Source organism: Eschscholzia californica, unplaced genomic scaffold (assembly GCF_041429995.1).
Source record: "Eschscholzia californica isolate CP2 unplaced genomic scaffold, dmEscCali1.0.p SCAF_1, whole genome shotgun sequence".
In the NCBI taxonomy this organism is placed as follows: Eukaryota; Viridiplantae; Streptophyta; class Magnoliopsida; order Ranunculales; family Papaveraceae; genus Eschscholzia; species Eschscholzia californica.
In genome coordinates this window covers 46,127,057-46,147,595 of record NW_028238198.1, presented here as the reverse complement: position 1 = coordinate 46,147,595, position 20,539 = coordinate 46,127,057, and the positions used below count along the sequence as shown (strand labels likewise).

Here is a 20,539-nt window from a genome sequence, read left to right as displayed (position 1 = left end):
TTCTTTCCCATTGGACGTAGTTTGTGTTGTTCAATTTTTCCATCACGGTGTAGAGGTTGAAGATATCGTCGAATGTCATAATTAAACTACATGTAAAGAATGCAAAGTGACTTAAACTCGTTATCCTATCAAAATTTCCAATTTTGCCATATTATTCAAAATTCTCCATCCCTTGTTTGAATAATACGATTCCAAGATCCTAATTCTTCGAAGTTAAGCGTACTAGTGCACTGCCCTTAACCCTGTCGTCCTGGGTGAGTAACATCTTTATTGATCATGCTCCTATGACTCTTGGTTGATTAGTTTCACACTTGAGTGTCAAACTTAATCCTTTGCCTCGAAATCCAAAACCCTTTTGCTGATTCGTTGAGTAAAACCAGTTTAGACACGTAGACTTCTTCATAGATTTACCCGTATTGTCCTGAGATAAAAGTTGGCACTCTGCGGAGGCAGACCCACCATCGATGAACAAGGGATCAACAGGTGTCTAATTTTTGGGTAGGCTTATACTCAAAATTCTTTTAGGGATTATTACGTATTTTATCAGGTTTGCGTTACTGTGAACTTTATCGTAACCATTCGTGATTTTCATACGTAAGTTTTTATGTGAATTCTCGTAAGATTTTCTGTAAAATCTTAGTAGAGCCTTCCTAAAAGATCTCATCTTTTAGTTTATTCTTGTTCGCCTAACGGTTCTTTGGGTTTTCGTCCTTGAACCACCATTCATTACTCTCACCCAAATCATGATCTCATCATTCAATTCATCAATGGTTTTTCTAGACCCTATACTCTAAGTATTATTCGGGCACATACTCGTTCGTGCTTAGAAACAAGAATCATTTACTTAACTAAAGGCAATACTACACTACGCATTCACATATACATAAAAAATATATGACAATCATAAATAAAGTATGTGACCTAGATTCATTTCTAGGTTTTGCTATGTTCCGTATAGCTAATCGTGGGATATTGTGACATATCTATGTCTAATGGGCTTCTAAGTCAATTTTCGTAAAATTCGGACTTATGGCCCACTTAGTTTCTTCCTTTGTGATTTCAAAAATCAAACTCGGAAAAACTCCGTTTTGGGCTCTCGGATAGCTTGGGTCATGTCGGAAAAAGTGTGTTTTGGGATTGGAAGAAAAGGCAAGAAAAAATTCCCTCTCGATTCAAGGCCCAATGGGTCCAAGTCAAGCTCGAAAAGACTCAAGTCAAACTTAGTCAAAATGTCCTTTGACTAGTCTCGGTCAAGCTAGTCAAAATTCTGGACTTATAAGGAGTGGTCCTAGACCAAGTCGGTTGGCTTGGGCTAGTTGCGTCCTAGACGCGGTCTAGCTCGGCATGTCCCTAGGCCATGCTCGATCCAAGTACGGAAGTTGCCCGTCTCGAACTCCAAGTCTGAGACGCCATGGGCGCGTCCTAGACGCGTCCAGTACCTTGGACGGAACAAGTCGTCTCGAACTCCAAGTCTGAGACGTGCTCGGATGCGCCAGACGCGTCCTAGACGTGTCTAGATCCTCCAACTGCGTCTAGACGCGTCTAAAAGCTTCCAGACGCATTTAGATGCGCCTGGAGACGCGCCCTTGGTCTCGGTCCTCGACCGAGACCAGCTGGGAATCCCAGACGTGTCCAAGACGCGTCTGGGATGTTCGAGATATTCTCTCGGACACCCAGTTCGGTTGGGACTAGGAGTCGCGGTCTTATTAGGACCGGGACTTCCGGCCCCGCGTTCCGCGGTCTCGGGACGCTGTCACGATGCCAACTGGACCGTTCGGAAACGCGTCCTGGCTGGTCCGACTAGAGATTTTTTTGGAGATTTCCAAAAACCTCTCTTCCAACCTTCTTTTTCCTGGTTTTATTGGTGTTTAGCTGCTGTTTTTGCACTATTCACCACCCAAAATCCCTGATTTTGAAATTCGTTTTTCAAAATTTTTAGTCCTTTAGTTCCGTTTTCGAAAACCCTTTCCAAAAACATATAATTTTGACTATTTTATGCTTTGAAACCCTTTCAAATACATGTTTGAAAGTGTTTTAAAACCTTTCAAACTAATCAAAATTTTGTCCGAATCTTTATTCAAACAATTCTATATATCAATCTAAAGTTCGAATCTAATTCGTTCTACCCAAATATAATTTCATGCAAACAGCTCGTGATGCCACTGCTGGGAATTACACGTATCTAATACATAACCTCATCATGTTACTAGTGTTGGTAGCGTAATCTCAATCATCTTATGATTAACACTAGGTTGTCCAGGATCTATACATGAACATATGAATGAACTAGAATGAAGAAGAATACCTGAATTTGCTTTCCCACGAACTAAATTCCGACCAGTATTTGGAAGATAAAGAGCTTCAAGTGGAGTTCCTTTACTTGAGACACCAAATTGTATAACTCGAATTCCCTTATTTAAGTCAGCTAGGACCTTCTTGAAGGCTGAGATGAAAAACTGCTTCTTCTAGACTTGATAGAAATAATGACAACTTTTCTCCAAAATCTTTTTCTCTCTAAGATGTGTGAGAGAGATGATTTTCTTCTGAGAAAATTTCACACCTTTTCTGAACTCATAATGGGGCTTTATATAGGCATTACCTTACTAGAGTCCTACTCAAATAAGGAATCCTAAAAGTCCCTTCAGAAAAGATAAACACAAGTTAGTGTTAAACTAACCGGGACTCTTTAATATGGGGAAAACCTTAATTAGGGTTTCCCCATTGTATGGCCGGCCAGAAGAAGCCCTTAATGGGTTTGATCTGTCCGGCCCACCCCTTTAATTAGGCCGGCCAGGGATCTCCCCTTAAGGGAATCCCTTGGTTGCACCTTAAAAGTGGGTTTTTACCTTTTCAGACTTCTTTTTCGAGCCCGATTCTTTCTATCTTTTAGACTGGATCATAACCATCTATCTACAAGTTTCCAACAATCTATTCTCACTGTTCAAGTTACCAATTCTTATGTGTAACCCGTTGTAGGATCCGGTCTATGTTAGCCGCGGATGACAGAAGTGATCCGACAATCGTAAGCGGCTTCTAGTTAAGCATTACGACTCCTAATTGAACCAGATTGATTGATCTTACAATAAAATCATCATTATCCTATGAGCCAAATCATACGCATTGCCATCTTGGTTGAAGGACATTCCTTTAGAAGGATATACCTTCAGACTCTAAGGACATATATCCTTCACCACATAGCCACAGCCGCGCCCTAGACGCGTCTGACCGAGTTACAACCATCTCGGACATGAAGTTTGAGATGCTGGGGACGTGTTAGACGCGTCTGGATGCTAGGTTTAAGTCTCGGTCGTAAGCCGAGTCATGCTGGGATCTCAGACGCGTCCTAAACACTCGGTTCTAGTCTCGGCCCTAGACCTAGACGCGTCTGAGACGTCTGAGACGTCCTGGTCTGGGACGTCTGAGACGTCCTGGTCTCGGACTCCCAGCTAGGTTCGGACTGGGATATTCCCAGTCCGACATTCCTGCGTCTTGGGAATATTTCCTGGGATGCTCGGACCGGCCAGACGCGTCCTGCCGGTCCAGACTGGCTGTTTCTATTTCCTTTTATAGAAACTCCCGTTCCAGCCTTCTTCTTCTTCTTTTCTTGAATCGACTCCAACTGCTGTTGTTGATGAAGAATCATAAAAAACAGCAGGTTTTGTAAAACTTTTTTCAAAACAAACAACTTGTCAATTTCTATTCGATTACGTCTAAATCTAATTTAAACTAATCAAACTTCATGTCTGAATCTGTATTCAAACATAACTATTTAATTTATCGAGTCAGAATCTAATTCGTCCAGTCAAAGTTAGTTCGTGCAACCGGCTCGTGATGTCACTGTTGGGTTTTATAGGTCACTAAGACTCTAACTAGTGCTGCAAGCGGAATCTCAAACATCTTATGTTTAACACTAGCTAACCAAGATCATATGCAAGAACTAATAAGAAAATAGAATCGGGAAAAAGAATACCTTAATCGCAATTTTTTCCCTCGAACCTTTCCAATCGCATGCAAAGATCAAGAGCTCCAATTATAGATCTTCTACTTGAGACACCGAGTAGGTTAACTTGATCTCCCTTACTTAATGTCTGCTAGAACTTATTGGAAGGTTGAGAAGAACCCTTCTTCTTGACTAGATAGATAGAATGAAAGTTCTTTTCTCTAAAATCTTCTATATCTAAAATGTCTGAGAGAGTTGATTTTCTTTGAGAAAATTCCACACCTATTATGTTCTCCAACTGGCCCTTATATAGAGAACCCCTATATAAGAGTCCGACTCAAATTTGGATTCTATTGGGCCCAAAAAAGATAATACCCTTTCGGGGTAATTGAAGGTTTCCCTTAGTGTGGTCTGCAAGATCACCCCACTATGGGTTTGCCCTGGTCAGCCAGATCAACCCACTATGGGTTTGGCCTAGTCGGCCAACTCACCTTGGTCGGCCATCATATGGCCGACTCTTTGAACCTTCTTCCGGGAGCCCTTTTCGAGCCCGGTTCTTTCTATCTTTGTTCCGAATCGTGATTCGAACCCTTTTGGCCAATTTAGTTGGATCCAATCCATCTTTAGCCTAGATCCCACTAGCCAAATCTCTCCGATCAAGCTACCACTCTTATGTGTAACCCGTTGTAGGATCCGATCTATATTAGTTGTGAATCACCGAAGTGATCCGACGGTCGTAAGCGGCTTTTAGCAAACATTACGATCCCTAATTCGACAGAACTGGATGATCTTTCGAATTAGTTCATCGTTATCCTAGCTGACAAATTGATCGCATTGTTATCTTGGTCGAAGGACACTTCTTCAAAAGGACATCTCCTTCAGAACGAACGGATGTATCCTTCAGGTTCCATATGCTTCTGCAGTTGGTAGTCTGATGTATTTTATGGTGTGTACCAGGCCAGACATAGCTCATGCGGTTGGTACTGTTAGTAGGTTTCTTTCTAATCTGGAGAAGGAACATTGGACGACAGTGAAGTGGATTTTGAGATATCTTCGAGGGACTTCTGGTTTGAAGCTTACTTTTGGAGCTGATCAGTCATTATTGGTTAGTTATACAGACGCTGATATGGTTGGGGACATTGATTCAAAGAAGTCTACTTCAGGTTACTTAGTAACATTTGCAAGGAGAGCTGTAGCATGTCAGTCAAGGCTCAAAAAGTGTGTTGCACTTTCTACCACTGAAGCTGAGTTTATAGTCGCAACAGAAGCTTGTAAGGAGTTGTTGTGGATAAAGAATTATCTTGAGGAGATCGGATTCAATCAAGATAAGTATATATTTCTTTGTGACAGTCAAAGTGAAATACATCTCGGTAAGAGTTCGACGTTTCATTCACGTTCGAAGCACATCGATGTGAGGTATCATTGGATACCCGATGTGGTTGCTTCCAAGGAGTTAGAGCTGGCTAAAGTTCATTCAGACGATGACGAAGCTGATATGATGACGAAGGCACTGCCGAAGGGGAAGTTGGAGGTCTGTCGAGGGATAGCGGGGCTGGTTGTCCAGGGATGCAGAGGGACGACAGGGTTGATTGTGTCTCCCACCTAGTCAGAGGAGGAATTTGTTGGGTTTTTCCTCCTCGTGGGGAAACCTAGTTGGGTTTGGTCTAGTAAACCAAACCCAGTCCCAAGTCGAGTTTCTTAGGGTTGGTGACTTAGGTCGGTAGAATTAGGGTTAAGGGGAAGTCTATAAACACTTCCTTAATCTTAATTAGAAAGAGAGAGCACAAATAGAAACACGTAAGAGAAGAGAGGAGAGAGAAAGAGGTTGCAGAGAAGAAGGGGCTGAACTTTTTCAGGACGCATAGTCGTCGTTGTTCGGAAAATCCGACGATAAGATCTTCCCCGGTTAAGCTGAAACTTTGTAGAGGTATTCCTGACTTGTGCATCTAGTATTTGTACAGTGTGATTGATATTTGGTGGTCGGGATCCTAGTGAATTTAGGATCGTTTTAGACTTCATATTTCTGGGATGTTTTGATCTTTCTCGCGAGGGTTTCTTCGTGTTTGAGATTGATCCCTTTTGGAGTCTGAGTCTCGGATTTTGTTCTTTTAAACAAGGAGGGCGTAGTCTGAAACTCAATTGCTTATTATAGTTGATTTGGTTGGACTACTAATCCCGTGGTTTTTTACATCTCATATTGTGGAGGTTTTCTACGTTAAAAATCGTTGTCTTATTTACTTTCAGTTCTTTGTTTATTGCTACCACTATTCTTTATATTATCTTCGTAACTAACACAAAGGGGGAAATTTTATATTTCCTCTGCGTCGACTAGACGCGTTTTTCCCAACATAAAAAGAATAACAAACAAAAGAATACGGCCTATTTTATCTGTTTATTAAGTTCTTTAATCAAAACCAATTCCATGCTATCTATTGTACTAAATTTTAATGGTTGATTAAGATTTTCACCTCCCACGAGTAAATATATGTTTGCTCATAGACTCCATTGATCATGTTATTTATTGAAATGTATGAAAGACAGAGAGAGCGAGAGAGAGAGAGAGAAAGATCCCAAGTCATATATAGAAGAAACAAAATGCCTAGCCAAACATTGGTTTACTTGAAAAAGAAGAGTTTCTTCTCAGCCTCTCTATTGATTAAACCAAATCTGTAAGTAAACTACAATAATATAAAATGGTGACATAAAAAACATAGCAGAAAAGAAAAAGTAGTCTGAGCAAACTCATGGCTATAAGCTATCAAACTCATACATCAAGTAGAGAGGGAGAAGCACAAACTAGAAAGAGAAAATAAGGTGAGATCACGAGAGAGAAACAAGCTAGTTGAATAGTTCAAGTAATGGAATTAGAAATAATATTCTTCTTAGCCAAATTATGCTTGTTGTTATGCATCCAAACTTTGAGTACTCTCCTCTTAATTCCAATCTCTTGACAGAATTGTTGTACAACAGATTCCTCTAGCTTTTGTAAACCCCATCCAACTTTTTCTGCAAAATTGAACATCTTTTCTTTTTGATCTTGTGAGAATTTAGTCCTGAATCTCTTTTTAATGATTTGGGTAGGTCTTGCCAAAATCACATGATCACCACCTTCTTGTTCATCAGAGTCAGAAGGAAGTGACCCAAAGTTGTAAGGTAATATCATTGGGTGGTGGTGGTGGTGAGATTGGTGTGCTCTTGAAGGGATTATTGTCTCTGTAGGGTACCCTAAAGCTTCTGATCCCAAGACTTTGTGATGGCCAACAATAATTTTCCTTTTGTTGAGATGTGGGTGGTGATAACAATCACAAGATGAGGCTCCACCTTCTATCTCTTTTCTATGGAAGTTTCTATGACAGTTGCAGGCTGAACATTTTAGGGCTTCAAGGGTACCTTCTTCTCCACTTGGCATGAACTCACCACACCCATCTATTGCATTTCCACCCATGGCTGCGGCATGGTTCTTCAAGCATTCTCTGTACTTCACCTTCTGGTAGGGTGTATGACCACCTTCTATTGTAGGGGCTGTGGCAGGGCCATTGGAAGGGAGTTGAGGTTGAGGGTCATGTTGGATAATGGGACCATGACCATGTCCTCCACCATAGGCGCTGCTTATTGGGATTGGAATCTCATGACTAGAAAGATCCATTGCTATACTCCCCTCTCACTCTCTCTTTCTCTCTCTAGAGCTCTTTTGGTTTATGAATGTTTGCTTGGGGTGTCTGTTGGGTTGGAGACCAAAAAAGAAGAAAGAAAGACAGAACACAAGTTGGTTTTCTTGAAATGATTAATTAGAATTCTGTTTTAGTCATGGGTTCTTAAAAACATGTCTTAATCAAGTGCTCCCTATTCTTTATCTCTATTTCTCTCTCTTCCTAGACTAAGGACTAAAATACTTGCAACTCTGAGATTCTTGACAACACTATACTATTATCCCATTTTTCTCACTACCAAGACAAGAAAACAACAAAAGAGAAGATATTATAATGGGGAACTAGGAAACATATGTTTTAGAGAAAATTAGACCTAACTAAATAATCATGATCTATACTACTTTTATGAGAGAAGACAAGTTAAAAAAGCAATCAAGGTAATTAGTAAAAGGTACCTAAGGATTTGACACTCCTTAGCTAGGTTGTTAACTATTCACTAGTTATTGTCTCTCTTCTTTACCCTTTAGGTTTGGTTTGGGTGTGACTTGTGAGTTCAAAAAAAGAAGAAAGATGGGAAGAAAGATAGACAAAATTATTTATCTTTAGGGGTAGAGAGACTCTTGAAAGTGAAAAACCATTTCATAGAAGAAGGAAAGATGAAATGGTCCTTAAGCTAGACTTTGAAATGCCTCTCTCTCTCTTGGGGTTGGAAGGTGTAGCTAGATTAACAAGGCAATTTGTTTCCTCTCTCTCTAAAAATCTCCATCCCTAGAGATAGGAAGAGAGCTATTAAGAGTCTCTAAATATCAAAAGAAAATGATGATGATGATGATGATGATGATGGAAGATTAGAATGAGACATCCTTTTGTTTCCTTAACTAGAAAATAGAAATTGTGAGAGAATGAGCCTCAAAAAAATCTTCCACACAAAAACTGATAAGGGGTTTAGAAGAAGATAATTGGGTAGATGGAATTCAACCTAGCTAGATGTTAAAGGAGAGAGAGAGAGAGATTAGTAAGAGAAAGACATAAGAGAAGAGATGAGGGGAAAATGAAGTGAGTTTTGATGGCAAGTGAGGCATTAAGTAGGAGGGTTATAGCCTTATAGTAGTGTGACAAAGAACACAAAACATAGGGAAGGAGAGAGAAAGCAAGTGGGATATAAGCAGATTTTTACATAAAGATGAAAACAAGGAGGGTTTAGGAGAGAGAGATGGTAAAAACAAAAAGTAAGTGCTTGCTTTGCTTGCACTATCAGGATTCAGGAATCAAGCTTAAGCCACACAGAAGGCAGTGTCAGAGTGTATAGGCCATGAGAGAGTTAGAGAGAGTAAATGAAGAGAGAGAAACTGACCCCACCCTCAACAGATACTTTGAAAAAAGAAAAATAGTGAATTTTACTCATATATTTAGATACCTAAAATCAAGTTTACCATAAATTTGAGCCCTGATGCTATGCCCGGGTTGTGGTCCGGCATTTGATCATTTGATCATTTTCTCTTACATTTTAGGTGTTATAAATGTATGTATCTATTTTTACTAGAAAGACGGATTGATCTTGTCCTTTAAAAAAGATAATAAAACAATTAAAAAAGATAATAAAACAAACAAAGTTATACCATATTTTTTGAGTGAGAGGCCCAAAAAATGGAGGGTAAATAAGCATTACCTCCAGTCCAAAAAAAAAAGTTATAACCCAGTCCAAATTGTCAGGACAGCTCACAGTTTTCTGGTTTTTATTTTATTTATCCATCTTTTACCCCTCCACGGGACGGCAGCGAAGCAATTAATTCCCCGTACATGACGTCATGTCAGAGAAACATTCAGATTTTCTGAAAATTCAAAAATGGCGCCATTTTTTGACGAAATTTCAGCCAATTTTTTTGGATCCCTCCCATTATATTTTGTTTCAACTCCTTCTTTCTTCTTATTTATACATCCAAAAATCTTCTTCATCATTCTTATTTTGTTTTTCACATTTTATCTTCTTCATCTCTTTCAATCTCTAAAAACATAAATTTTCTTTTCTTTCTCTTTAAAAGTTTTATTTTCTTATTTTTGGATGTTCATCATTCCGGTTGGAAGGAAGGAACTTGACAAAAGTAGATTAATACATTTAAGAAATATATAGTAATGTCGCTTGGAAGGAAGGAACTTGACAAAAGTAAGTTTTAAGGAAGCTCTTATTCTTCTTCTCTAGTTCTAAAGTTCTAGTCTACTTTGTAGCCTATATAAATGGTGAACTATGTTAAGTCAACAAAATTGATTGCTTGTGGACTTAAAATAGTAAAAAAATAACATATTCTTGCCGTTGCTTCAATGTTTACCTCACTAAACAGATTAAAGTAGTATGTTTATCTGCTCGTTAATTATAAGATAAGCTACCAAGTGATTACCCATAAGCAATTGAGAAGATTTGATGAATGATTTCGATGATAAAACCCGATAAAACTTGATGTATATTTATAATCAACGAGTTATCAATATTTGAAACTTTACAAACAAAAATACTGGAAACATAATATATACAAGACCCACATAAAAAGTAGAAACTGATGATGTCAAAATTTGTCAACCTGGTACCAGTCAGAACGATGAGACTGTAATGTTAGATCTCACTGTGTATGATGCAGATTGTTGTGATTAATCTTGTTGTTGCTCCCCTTGACCTAGGGGAAAACCTGCAAGGACTTCAGAAACATTTCCACACTCAAGGCAGTCAGATTGCCCTTGCCGTTAAAAGAATTAAATATAAAGTGAACCTCTAAAGACTTACTCAATGAATTGAGAGATATGGTTCAAGGTTGTAAACGTGCCTTTTTCGAGGTGATTTGATTACCTTTTATAGGTTGTTTTGACTGACTGCAAGGAGGCGGCGTGATTGAGGCGGTTCAGATCAATCGCGTTGGCTTGAAACTACTATTTCGTAGTTAGAAGATTTTAAGGTATCTCTTTAGCGTTAATCCGTATTTTTGATATCTTGGAGTTACTTTATTCAAGGATTCTTGATAGATGTGTTCCCGAGTCGATAAATTTTTTGAGATGTTTCCTCCTTGAAAGACTCTTGAACCCCAAGTTAATTAAATATTTAAGATCTTCACCAACTGAAATCTTTGATTAGATTCGGGATTAAGTAGCTAAGCATTAGGCATGCTTCTACCGCTTGTTTGGGGATTGAGGTATCCGCGTTGCTGACGTGGACTTCCTAGTTTTCTCGTAAATTCCAGGACAAATCTGGTTGTATTTGAGTCAGGGTAGGACTTAAGACGCCTAGGACAATCGTATCGATCCCCAGTTCTGGTCTTAAGTGGCAAACCTCATTTGGATTCAACCTCTCTTTTGACTTGACGCATGTTGACTGGCGGACTTTTGGTATGTTCTTGACCTCAGTCAACTGATGGTCATTTTTTGGATCAGCAGAAACTACCCTCAAGTTCTCTCTTTCTCTTTTCTTTGATATCACCCATAACAGCGAAAACGTCTATCCTCAATACCGGCTCACAAATTGATTATTGGATTAGGACGAAGATTCATTCTGGGACATAACTCCAAAAACAATAAGCTTGACAGATTCTTTGTTAGATACAATTTCCAAGGGACTAAGGTTAAAATTAAATCGCCTTCCTAAACAACTAGAGAGTTTTTGTTGGTTGCCGTATTCAATGTGGATGATGAATCCATGGCAGAGGTAAAAACTGCTAAAAGAGTCAATCGTATAGTAATTAAAGTTATAGTAGACAAATTATAAGCTAGAACCATCAATTAAAATACCAGGTACAGTATCTACAATATTAGAGGAGTTTAAAGCAATTACTGTTGATGATGACCTACGAGAGAAATGACCTCGTTAGAGGATATGGCATATCATATCATATTGACTTTGTTCCTAGAGAAAACTTACAAAACATGCTTCAGTAAAGAATGAGTCCAAAAGATGATGAAACTTTAAAGAATCCGATAAAATAATTACTCTAAGTAGGTATTGTCAGCCGAAACATAAGTCCAAGTGTAGCATATGCCTTGCTAACACGAATTACAGAATATGGCTTATTAGTCAAGCTATCAACAAGATAACTACCAAGTTTGGAATTGAAGGAAATCTTTCGCAAGGGAATATTTCTCACTAGGGGATAGATCGTGAGATGAGTAACGCACAGTGGGAAAAGAGGAACCGAGCCAACTAGAACCCTATCATTCGACCAATAGGTCACGAAAACCCGTCCTGCCACCAGTGGAAGCAAGCTAGCCTCCTATGTCTTATCGTTTAGTCATATAAATGCAATTTCCAACTTAGGCAACTTGATTGTGTGAATGATGCAACAAGCACATGCAACCGGAAGGATTATAATGTTGCTTCAACTTTTCACCTGCAATCAACGAAAATCATTCCTCTCGTAGTCTCGTATAAGCTCATAAACTCGTTAATGGGAAGGACAGGTTTCTTTAATCATGAAGCACTAGTTTGTTGAGTTAGTGTCTTGTAAGATCTAAAATAAAAGTGCATGGAACTTTTCTTTTATGGTAGCAATACTGTATACTTTTTTAAGGGTTACGTGTGCCATAAGAAAAATAAATTATTCTTTTGATATTTTCGATATAAACTATACTTGTGGTGTTTACTGGGTCGGGTCAATCCAAAAATAAACGGGTCAGTCTAGGGTTCAACCCAGGCCTACCGAAATAGTGTCTGTTGGGTCACATTCATGAACCATATATCCTAGTCCCACAAGAGACTCCGACCAAGCCTATCAAACCCCGGGTCGGGCTTTGATCACTGGGTTGGTCTCCCGGTATACTTATAAAAACAATTTCGAAATCTTCAATTTCGTCTTTGAAACTTTAAATTTTATTATGGGAAGAGAAATGATCGAAAAGTTCTCTAAAAAAGAGTACAATTATTCACGAGAGGAGTTTGTTTCTGAAAGTCATTGAAACTCGTCTCAAACTCTCATCCAAAGGGAAAAAAACATGAATATTCATACATACATAATTGATCAGACTCATTATGAATACCTATAAGTGACTGGAAAAAAAATTCAGACGGGCCTTCACCCCAACCAGGGCTCACAATTGAGTCAGGCAAGACTGGACCTCCAGACTCAAAATCAATCCTAGCCCGTGACCAGAATATAACCCAGGCTGGTTTGCTCCGTGTTGTGATGCGCCTAGCCGATCTTGGCTCGAGCCAGCCCGATAGTCAAGTTAACCATTATTAGCTTACCCCAACACTATTAGATGCACTACTATATACTTCATACTTGACTCTTCGTACTCCTTTTGGATGATTTTTTCATCACCCAAAATTTAGCGTATCGAAACCTCCGATTGTATTCAACGTATATATATTTTTTTAATACAATATTCCAAAAACCTGTTGCAACAGAAAATAACAAAAGGAAGAAGCTAACCGTTGACTTACAAAATACTCACATAAGATTGCGTATAAGGGTAAGGCCACTCATTGACTACCCAGCCTAAAGTCGGGGGTAGCATTTGAAGATTTTGTTAGGAAAAATATCCTAATTAACTTGTTCAGGAATATGAAGATAAACGATGTGAATGTAAAAGTAGAGAAACCAAGATTATTTAACGTGGCAAAAAACCCCTCCAAACTAGAAGGTAAAAAACCACGGGACCTAGTCTAGAAATCTTCCACTATAATTAAGTAATGGGTTACACAATTCTTCAAGATGTGTAGAAACACTCTTGGACAACTCTTCACCAAACCTATGGTGGATAAACTGAAGAAAGAAACAAAGAAATAGAAATCTCTTACTCCTTAGGATTTGAACAAATCCTAGATTCCTAAAGGTTGAAGAAGATAACCACAAACTAAATTGCTTCACAAGATTAATAATCTTCTTTTCTTCAAACTAATATTCTGCTCTTTCAATCTCTCTTGAAAGAACCACTTCAGAAATCTCTCTTTCTCTGACTTCTCTTTGTTCTGGAAGTTGTTGTGTATAATATCTTCCCTTTCATTCCCTTTTTATAATGATAAATAGGGAGGTTTATCAAATAGGAATTCCTTTTTAGGCTTGAAAAAATAGAAGTTTCTATTTTTTCCCCAAACAAGGAATAAGGGAAATCCTATTCCAACTAGGAGTCCTTTTATTATAAGGAGAGACCCCAACAAACTCCCCCTCCCGACTTATGAAGAGAGACCTACCATCCCCAAACCTGCAACACTGCTACATAGCTCATGTTTGCCTTTGGGTAATGGTTTTGTCATCATATCTGAACCATTGTCGTCAATATAGATTTTCTCGATCTTCAACACCTTTTCTTCAAGAACATCTTGGATCCACTGTATCTCACATTTATATGCTTGGACTTGGAATGGAAACTAGAATTCTTACTGAGGTGGATGGCACTTTGACTGTCGCAATGAATAACATAATTATCTTGTTTCATACCAAGTTCTTCTAACAGTCTCTTCATCCATAACATCTCCTTGCAACATTCTGTAATGCCAATATATTCTGCCTCTGTAGTAGATAAAGCTACACACTTTTGTAATTTAGATTGCCATGACACTGCTCCCCCTGAAAATGTAAATAAGTAGCCGATGTGGACCTTTTAGAGTCTACATCTCCTGCCATGTCTGCATCTGTGTAACCGACTAATACTGGCTTATGATTACCAAAACATATACGAGCTTTAGACGTACCTCTAAGATACTTCAGAATCCACTTCACTGCTAACCAATGCTTTTTGTCTGGATTGGCAAGAAATCTGCTTACTACTCCAACTGCAAATGCAATGTCCGGTCTTGTACACACCATTGCATACATCAAGCTTCCTACAGCTGAAGCATAAGGAATTTTCTCAATTTCTTCTTTCTCACTTCTAGTTGATGGACACTGATCACGAGTCAATTTGAAGTGACTGGCTAATGGACAACTCACTGGTTTTGTCTTGTCCATATTGAACCTTTCTAGAACCTTCTCAATGTATCTTTCTTGTGATAGCCAAAGTTTTCCAGCTTTTCTATCACGAGAGATATGCATGCCAAGAATTTGTTTTGCTGGACCCAAGTCTTTCATATCGAAATACTTGTTTAGTTCCTTCTTTAATCTGCTAATTTTATTAGCATCCTGACCAACAATCAACATATCATCAACATAAAGTAGAAGTATAATCAAATCTCCATCAGGAAATTTATGAACGAAAACACAATGATCTGAAGCCGTCCTGTGATACCCTTGATCCTTCATGAATGATTCAAACTTTTTGTACCACTATCTTGGTGCTTGTTTCAGTCCATATAAACTCTTCTCTAACTTACAGACCAAGTGTTCCTTACCTTTAACTTCAAACCCTGTTGGTTGTTCCATATACACATCTTCCTCCAAGTCACCATGAAGGAAAGCCGTCTTGACATCCAGTTGTTCAATTTCTAGGTTCATACTTGCAGCCAATCCCAATACTAACCGTATAGAGGACATCTTCACCACCGGAGAGAAAATCTCATCAAAATCAATACCCTTAATCTGCCCAAATCCTTTCACCACTAGGCGTGCCTTATATAGTGGTTGTGAATTTCTTTCTTCGGTCTTGATTTTGAAAACCCACTTATTTTTAAGAATTTTCTTATTCTTAGGTTTTTCAACCAACTTAAAAGTGTTGTTTTTATGCAATGATTCAATTTCATCTTGCATAGCTTTCAACTACTCCTTCATGTGTTCATCATCTAGGGCTTCTTCATAACATTGTGGTTCTCCACTATCTGTAACCATCACATACTCGTGTGGAGGATACTTGGTAGATGGTGCTCTCTCTCTAGTCGATCTTCTCAATTCAACTGGTGGTTCATGTTGAACTTTCGTTCCTTGCTTAACATCATCACCCATAGGAACATCTTCATGAGCTTCATCTTCATGATTTTGTTCTTCACCAGCATTATCATGCATAACCTTAGAAGAGATATGTGGATCTAGATCAATGAGATCATTACTATGATTCTCATGCTTCTCAACTTTCCCGAAGTCCTCAATAGTTTGATTCTCAAGAAAGACCACATCTCTACTTCTAATAATCTTCTTATCGACTGGATCCCATAACCTGTACCCGAATTTCTCATCTGCATACCCTAAAAAAATGCATTGCTTGGCTTTATCATCAAGCTTTGCTCTTTAATCTTTAGGTATATGCACAAAAGCCCTGCAACCAGACACCCTTAAGTTTTCATAACTGACTTCTTTCCCAGCCCACACTCTCTCAGCTACATCTCCATCTAATGGTGCTGAAGGTGATAAATTAATCAGATAACATGCAGTACGCATTGCCTCACCCCAGAAGCTTTTAGGCAGCTTTGCTTCTGAGAACATACATCTGATCCTCTCCACAATAGTGCGGTTCATGCGTTCTGCTACACCGTTTTGTTGTTGAGTTTTGGGAACTGTCTGTTCATGTCGAATACCATGGGTTTTGCAATACTCTTCAAACGACCCGATGTATTCTCCTCCATTGTCAGTACGAATGTACTTCAATGATTTTCCTGTCTCCCGTTCTACCATGTTGTGGAAATTCTTGAAAACTGCAAGTACCTAATCTTTGGTCTTTATGGCATATGCCCAAACTTTCCTGGAAGCATCATCTATAAGAGTAATGAAATACAAAGCATCACCAAGTGTTTTGACCTTTAAAGGTCCACAAACGTCAGAATAAACAAGCTCCAAAACACTGGATTTTCTTTCAGATGCATTCCTTTGAAAGGAAACTCTATGTTGCTTTCCTACTAAACAATGAGAACAAGTGTTTAAATTTATACCTTTTATGTTCGGTAAGTCTTGTCGTTTAGCAAGGATTTGAAGTCCCTTCTCGCTCATGTGCCCGAGTCTTCTATGCCAAAGATCAGTGGAAGAATCTTTTTCAACTGCATTCAATTCTCCTTTACACAGTTTTACTTGAGTCATGTATAAAGTACAACACTTCTTCCCCCTTGCTATCATCATTGACCCTTTTGTGAGCTTCCACTTTCAATCATCGAAGTGACTGTGGTACCCTTCATCATCTAATACTCCGGTAGAGATTAGGTTATATCGAAGATCTGGTATATGCCTCACATTCTTAAGAATCAATGTACTTCCTGTGCTCGTCTCAATTTTCACTTCTCCAATTCCTACGATTTTTGAGAAACCTAAGTTTCCCATCCTAACTTTGCCAAGGTCACCAGTTCTGTAAGAGTTAAAGAAATCCTTACATGGAATAGCATGATACGAAGCACCTGAGTCAACCAACCATGTTGTTTCTTGTTCTGACTCATTCATACATAAGCAAGTGTCTCCACAACCTGAGAGTAAGATAATGTCATCACCTGAGGCAACTGCCGCAACATTATCTTGTTTTTCATCATCCTTTTTATTTTCCTTCTTTGGTTTCCTGCAATCACTCTTGTAATGACCCATTTTTCCACAACTAAAACATCTAAATTCTTTCTCTGGTTTTGATCTTCCCCTGGACTTATCACGGTTATGGGGTTTTCTACTTTTACCTCTCCCCCATCTTTTTGTAACAAGTGCCTCTGAATGAGACTCGTCTGACGATGATTTCCTTCTTGTTTCTTCATTCAACAAACCACCTGTTACGTGATTCATACGCATTATGCCATCAGGAGCAGAATTGCTAAGAGACACCACCAATGTCTCCCAACTATCTGGTAAAGAATTTAGAAGAAGTAAGGCCTGCAACTCATCATCCAAAACTAACTTCATTGCAGAAAGCTGATTTACTAGACTTTTCATCTTATTCAAGTGTTGAGCAATTGAGGTTCCTTCTTTATATTGTAATTTTCCTAGCTTTCTGAACAAGTAAGCCTTTTTGGCAGCTGTCTTCTGATCATATAATTCTTCTAATTTTCTCCATAGACTAAAAGCGGAAGTCTCCGTCGATACATGATGAAAAACACTGGGTTCTACCCATTGTCGAATAAATCCAACAACCTTACGATCTAATACCTTCCAGTCTTCTTCATCTATCTTCATCGATTTTGTACCGTGATTTTCAATGGGTGCAGCTAGGAATTTGCAGTATAACAAATCTTCCATTTTTGCTTTCCACATCAAGTAGTTTTCTCCATCTAAACTAATCATGCGATTAGTATTCACTTCCATATTTCTGAACAATAAACCCAACCTAAGCTCTGATACCACTTGTTAGAAAAAATAACCTAATTAACTTGTTCAGGAATATGAAGATAAACGATGTGAATGTAAAAGTAGAGAAACCAAGATTATTTAACGTGACAAAAAACCCCTCCAAACTAGAAGGTAAAAACCCACGGGACCTAGTCCAGAAATCTTCCACTATAATTAAATATTGGGTTACACAATTCTTCAAGATGCGTAGAAACACTCTTGGACAACTCTTCACCAAACCTATGGTGGATAAACTGAACAAAGAAACAAAGAAATAGAAATCTCTTACTCCTTAGGATTTGAACAAATCCTAGATTCCTAAAGGTTGAAGAAGATAACCACAAACTAAATTGCTTCACAAGATTAATAATCTTCTTTTCTTCAAACTAATATTCTGCTCTTTCATTATCTCTTGAAAGAACCACTTCAGAAATCTCTCTTTCTCTGACTTCTCTTTGTTCTGGAAGTTGTTGTGTATAATCTCTTCCCTTTCATTCCTTTTTTATAATGATAAATAGGGAGGTTTACCAATAGAAATAGGAATTCCTTTTTAGGCTTGAAAAAATAGAAGTTTCTATTTTTTCCCCAAACAAGGAATAAGGGAAATCCTATTCCAACTAGGAGTCCTTTTATTATAAGGAGGGACCCCAACAGATTTCATCTTAGTTAAACATTCTTTTGATATTGAACGAAGTCCAACTAAGTGCATCTCCAATACCAGGCTCAAATTTAAAATTTGCAAGTGTCAAATTTTTAAGTTTTTCAAGAAACTCTCTTCAATGTAAACCATATTTTCAGCCTTAAGATGCTTCAAGAAAGAAACTCAATATTTAAGATTGCTTTTGAGAATCTCAATTGTCCACTCAATATTGAAAGCAAAACTGCCTATCTAGAAAATAACATTAATTAATTTTGAACGTTTTTCTGGTATCAAACCAACACTTACTCAATTTGACCTTGAGTTGATGTTTTTCTAGTATTTAAAATACTTCTCCAGGGTGTTCAAAGTGTAAATTTCAATCTGAGCTATAAACCAATATATCATCAAAGAAAACAAAACAAAGTGGCGTACCTGACTTCAGATGACATCACTCATGAGATGTTGAAAGATAGATCGTCCTTGCTTCTCCGACGAAGGGTCTTCCCTTCGCCGGACTTCCTTGCTTCGTTCTTAATAAAGGTTATTTACTTTGTTGGTCTTTTAGGGCTTGTTTTATGTTGATCTATAGGATCTTTTTGTTGTTTTCGTAGTTCTTTTAGATCGAGTGCTTCGTCATGGACAACTGCTGGGAGTTTCTTCAACAACTCACAACTCTCTCAACCGATAAACCGGAACCATTCAAAATCCAAAGTTCATTCCAAGAAGTTCAACCCGTATACTATAGACATCTATGATGTTGACGTTGTTGTTTAAGCAAGACATGGTAGTTAGGCTGTGTTTTATGTGATTCAGAATGATGAAGAATAAAGTTCTTTTGTTTTGTTATTCTTGATGGATGAGATGATGGAATCCTACTGAGCATCATATATTTATTAATTACGGATCACAATTAGGTTATCTTGACAAGTAAACATACACAAAGGGAGACCGTCATGTTTAAGCTTCTTCCCAAGTATCCATATGAGTTCCAAAGTTGTACTATCATGGGAGAAGGATAACATTGCAAAATTGAAATCTTTTCAACCGGATATGTTAATGGAAGATGGCAATCCGTCGGAGGAGGAGGCGGTGCGCCGGAAAGAGAACACCGATCATCGACTCAAACTGACCACGTGGCAGGAGCGGTTACAATCCAAGAAGGTAGTGCTTTACCCGCTACATCCACTATTCTGGTACATTCCAGAGTGGTTACAATCCAAGAGTGGTTACATTCCGGAGCGGCTAGAATCCAGTTCGGGTTCAATCCAGTTCGGTCCGATAAAGGCTAAAACTGAAGCCCACGACTTGGCCCTGAAGATTGTGGGAATCATGTCACTTCCCTCTTTGTAGCCACTCATTTGTAAGAGTGTTTCTTTGTACTTTAACTTCTCCATGTAATTACTTTTGGCTTTGCCACATCAATGAAGTTAACAGTTTCCAAAAAAAAACTAGTTGAAATTTTATGTTGGTCGCAAACATGAAGAAATTGAGTTTACCTTAGAAATATGTGTTTTGTTTGAAAGAATCACCATTTTATTTTACCTCTAAAAACATGTTTCCATTCAAAATGTTATTACTATGATTATTGATAGATCATGATGGTTAACCTCCTCCATTAATGATGATTTTTGAACTTCATACTCTTTCCAATAATGAAGTTTCTTGAAATATTAACCTCCTTCACTAATCAAGCTTCAATGAGCTAATTTCTCATAATAATAACATTTGTGGTGGATGATTGTGCATGTGATAGTTTGTATATCGCATTTGATAGTTTGTATATCGCATCTGACAGTTTGTACAATGCATTTTTAAATGTGTAATCCATTTTAGTCTTTTGTCTTAAGTTCTTACCATCTGAAAAATTAGTTACGAACTTGACTTTGTATGAGTCTTAGATGTAATGCATTTCTAATTCAATGTTGGTATATTAGATCTGGTAGTTTGTACAATGCATTTGTAAGTGTGTAATTGTATTTGGTATATTGTACAAACTATGTGAATAATTACAATAATTCTGAAAAATGCATTGAGAATCATAAATAATGCTTGAAAAATCTGATGAGCAATGTAAGGTAAAAGTTATGCAATGTTACATTAACGGTTAAATTATAAAATACAAATGAAGTACACATTGTATGTAATTTATGGAACAACTAATACAATGCGA

General features: G+C 38.1%; 2 protein-coding genes across 2 annotated transcripts in view; one reads left to right on the top strand and one right to left on the bottom strand.

Moving 5' to 3' along the window:
* The window catches only part of LOC147567164 (uncharacterized), a 58,620-nt gene that overhangs the window by 17,798 nt on the left and 20,283 nt on the right, over positions 1-20,539 (top strand). The window lies entirely within an intron of this gene.
* Positions 6,555-8,596, bottom strand: LOC147567166 (zinc-finger homeodomain protein 4-like). The gene has a single exon (XM_086653788.1). It carries the CDS (start codon positions 7,584-7,586, stop codon positions 6,792-6,794), a length of 795 nt encoding a protein of 264 aa, XP_086509914.1. The 5' UTR covers positions 7,587-8,596; the 3' UTR covers positions 6,555-6,791.